At 45.9% G+C, this 3335-nt stretch overlaps 1 protein-coding gene across 1 annotated transcript; it reads right to left on the bottom strand.

Moving 5' to 3' along the window:
• Positions 1 to 490: 490 nt before the first annotated feature.
• Positions 491 to 2698, bottom strand: LOC308497907 (disintegrin and metalloproteinase domain-containing protein 21-like; the record flags this gene model as incomplete). The annotated part of the gene is made up of 1 exon (XM_081048983.1): positions 491 to 2698. The coding sequence occupies one exon, from the start codon at positions 2696 to 2698 to the stop codon at positions 491 to 493; it is 2208 nt and encodes a 735-aa protein (XP_080905109.1).
• Positions 2699 to 3335: the final 637 nt, after the last annotated feature.

The following is a 3335-nucleotide window of genomic DNA, read 5'->3' as shown; positions in this document are numbered from 1 at the left end:
TTGGGAAGATATTTCCGTGATTCCAAATTCCAATCCCAATCAAAGTCAGTACCCAACTGCTGATAAATGGAATCCACTATGGAGACAACAAGAAATGTATCGTCTGCACCTTTGAGAAGTTACTTTGGGAGTAAGTAAAGAGAGGCCAGACTCACCCTGGGTACTCCTCATATGTCCGTCTCCTGCCTTTCCCATGAGTCACATCTGCGCTCAAGAAACACAAGGAGGACTAATTCAGAGGGAAAATGGAGCTTTATTTGCCGCTTACGACAATGAACAGTAGTTGGGAAGATGTTAGGAATTACATTTGCTTGATGGCAATGTTTGTCATACTGACAAAAGGAAGGTCTGTTAATTTTTCTGTAAACTGTCAGAAATGTGCTCAGTTTCACCCATGTCAGATTTCTACCTCCAAGAAACTAAAAGTTAATAATGCATAGGCCATTAAATTAGAAGCATTTTGTTAATCTGAAGGGTGAGCCTTGGTCTCCTAGAGAGCAAAATGTTTTTGAAGGTACATAAATGCAGTTGCCAACAGTAAAAGAAAAATAGACAAACTGAGAATTATAACGAGTGGAAAGAAAACTCTTCTGGCAGGTGCCGGGCCACTGTCAACGCTACCTCCGTCGCCTCTGTGCAGGCAGTAGGGTGGGGACCACCCATCACCACAGTGGCAGTGATGTTTATTATTGCAGACCCCCTTCATGTTGCAGGTCTCAGGCAGGCAGACTTGTGACAGGAGAGAGAGACTGACACATTTCTTGTGTATGCAGATCTTTCTTGAACCACACACAGTGCCATCTTTCACTTCACCAACCTGAGGTGTGTGCATCCCTAAATGGTAACCGATACCCCAGCAGGAGACACCATTGATGTGAGTATGCTGCAAAGCAGAGTGATCTCTCAGATGGGGAATGTCTCCCACATTCTCACACTGAACTCTCCCACAAAAGGTATCTAAGGTATTGCATTTTAGGTATGCCGTGCCATTTATACCACAGTGGCCAAAACGGTTTCCCCGGGAGTTGATTTCTTTATAGCAATTCTGAGACGCACTCCTTGCACCTTCACCAAAAATCTCCCTGCACTGTTTGTCATGATTATTACATCTCTTTTGATAGCAGTAGGCATTGTCACTGCAGGGAATCCCATCTTGCACATATCCATCTTCTGGGCACTGATGGGATGTCCCATTGCACCACTCTGGAAGGTCACATTCATTGACCTGATGTCTACAGAGTTCCCCCGATGGCATGAACTTGCAGTCTCTGCAACAAAGTCCAAAAGCACAGGCAGCCCCAGGCTTCAGAGTGCAGCTCAACAGACAACAGGGATCTTGTTCACACTGCTTTGTAGATCCACAGTCACATTCCTCTTCCCCTTCAACCACACCGTTCCCACAGCGCTTCAGCGTGAGGACTTTCCCGAGACTGGGAGGAGTGTGCAGACACCACCCCTGGTTTAAAGTGGTCTTTGTAAAATCTGCATAACTACAGTTGGTGAAGCTCTCTGCTGGCCCTCTGACAGCATTCATGATGCAACCACTTTGCCCACACAAACAGAATTCTTCATCATGCCTCATCCCCAAAGTATGACCTAACTCATGGGCCACGGTGAGGGCAAAAAGAGACCAGGGGTCTCCTTGGAAATTGTTAACTCCACAATCAATAGGCGGACGACATATTCCGGCAACGTAGGCTATCCCAAGTGTACTTATAAGTGGATTTTTAATGAAAATATGTGCAGCGTCATACTGTAGCCGGGAAAGACTGATGTGTTTCCACTGAGCAAAATCCTCCAGAACCTGCTCTATGCTTATCATTCGGAAAACATTTCCGTGATTCCAAATCTCCATCCCAATCAAAATCACATAAGTGCCCAACTGCTGATAAATGGAATCCACTATGTTGACAACAAGAAATACATCCTCCTGCACCATTGAGAAGTTACTTTGGGAGTAAGTGAAGAAATTTTGATCTACCACGACAACCAGCTCCAGAAACCATGAGTGAGTCCACCGGTTATCAGTAGAATTTTGTCTCAGAGTCGTTTCCTTAGCCTCTTCAAATTGTAACTGCTGGCGTGCTATTTCCTTCTTTGTTAAGCCACATCTAATAGGTGGGAATGGTGTCTCACTGGTGTTGATCTTATAAACCCAGTGTTCAAATATAGTAGAGTGCGTGATGGGCTCGATTTCATAAGCAAGGTCATTTATCTGTAGCATTCCTCGAAAGCCCCCAGAACAGGTACTGAGGGCAACCAGGGACTCGGGGACCCCCTCCACATAACCATGATAGAAGCAGTCGTCAGGAACAAAAGCCTGATCCTCATGGAGGGCACGCTGGTCCGTGTAGGTGAACACCGAGAGGTGTCTGGAGACCAAGAGCTTCTTGACCCTCAAGTGGACAATATGTCTCCATCCCCCAAACTGAATGCTGTAGGAGAGCCAGCCTGGGGCCTTTGCACCTCTGCCCCTGCTGGTCACCTTCAAGGGGATCACCACTTCTGGGGAGCTGAGGTGATGGGAGGGCCTACCCTGGGAGAGGCCAGAAGGGGACAGAGACACCCCAAGCCAGAGCAGCAGAAGAACAAGTTTCACTGACACTCGGGCCTCACCAGCTACCGTTATGGAGTCATCTATCCAGAGCAAAAGAGTGTGAGGCCCTGCTGCTCTGACCCCTCCCTCTGAGCTGCTCATTGTGTAGATCTGACCTTTTAGGAGCTGAGTCCTGGCAGAATTGTCCATTAGAGCTGCGGTGCTGAAATTGAAAATAAAAAGAAGCGTAGGGAAGGTGGTGGGATTGGGTAAGGAAAATGGGAGAGAGAAAGAAGTTAGTGGAGAAAAAAGTGATTTTGAGTCACGATAGTGCTTTGGATGTGCTTTCACCAGATGGGGGTGGGAAGTTAGAGGGTTACGTATAAGACAGTATTGGTCATATGTTGATAATTATCAAAGTTAGATGATAGGTACTTGGATTTTCATTTAATCTGGAAAGGCTTGCATTAAGAGATATGAAAATGAAGATGCCTGACCCTCTACCAATAATCTGGACACTGAATCCATTCCTAGTCAATACTTCCTTTCCCCTGATTCACATTCCTCTATATCATACTTTTTTACAGAGCTTTCTATACCTACTTACCTTATTGAACTTGAGCTTCAACAGAATTTACTGCTTTCCCTAAAGTTCACCCAATACTCAGAAGCCCTGTGTACCTCACGGTCCAGAGGCGGGGGTTCCCATTCTTCACAGCCCACAAAGTCGTTTCCGAATCATTCATCCTGCTACATTTGACTGTGCAGATTTTCAAGCTTTCTTTCTTAGTCTTCCACT

The sequence above is a fragment of the Rhinolophus hipposideros genome, assembly GCF_964194185.1.
Source record: "Rhinolophus hipposideros genome assembly, chromosome: 5".
NCBI lineage: Eukaryota > Metazoa > Chordata > Mammalia > Chiroptera > Rhinolophidae > Rhinolophus > Rhinolophus hipposideros.
Note: the sequence above shows the minus strand (reverse complement) of the source record. Positions and strands in the feature narration are given on the sequence as shown.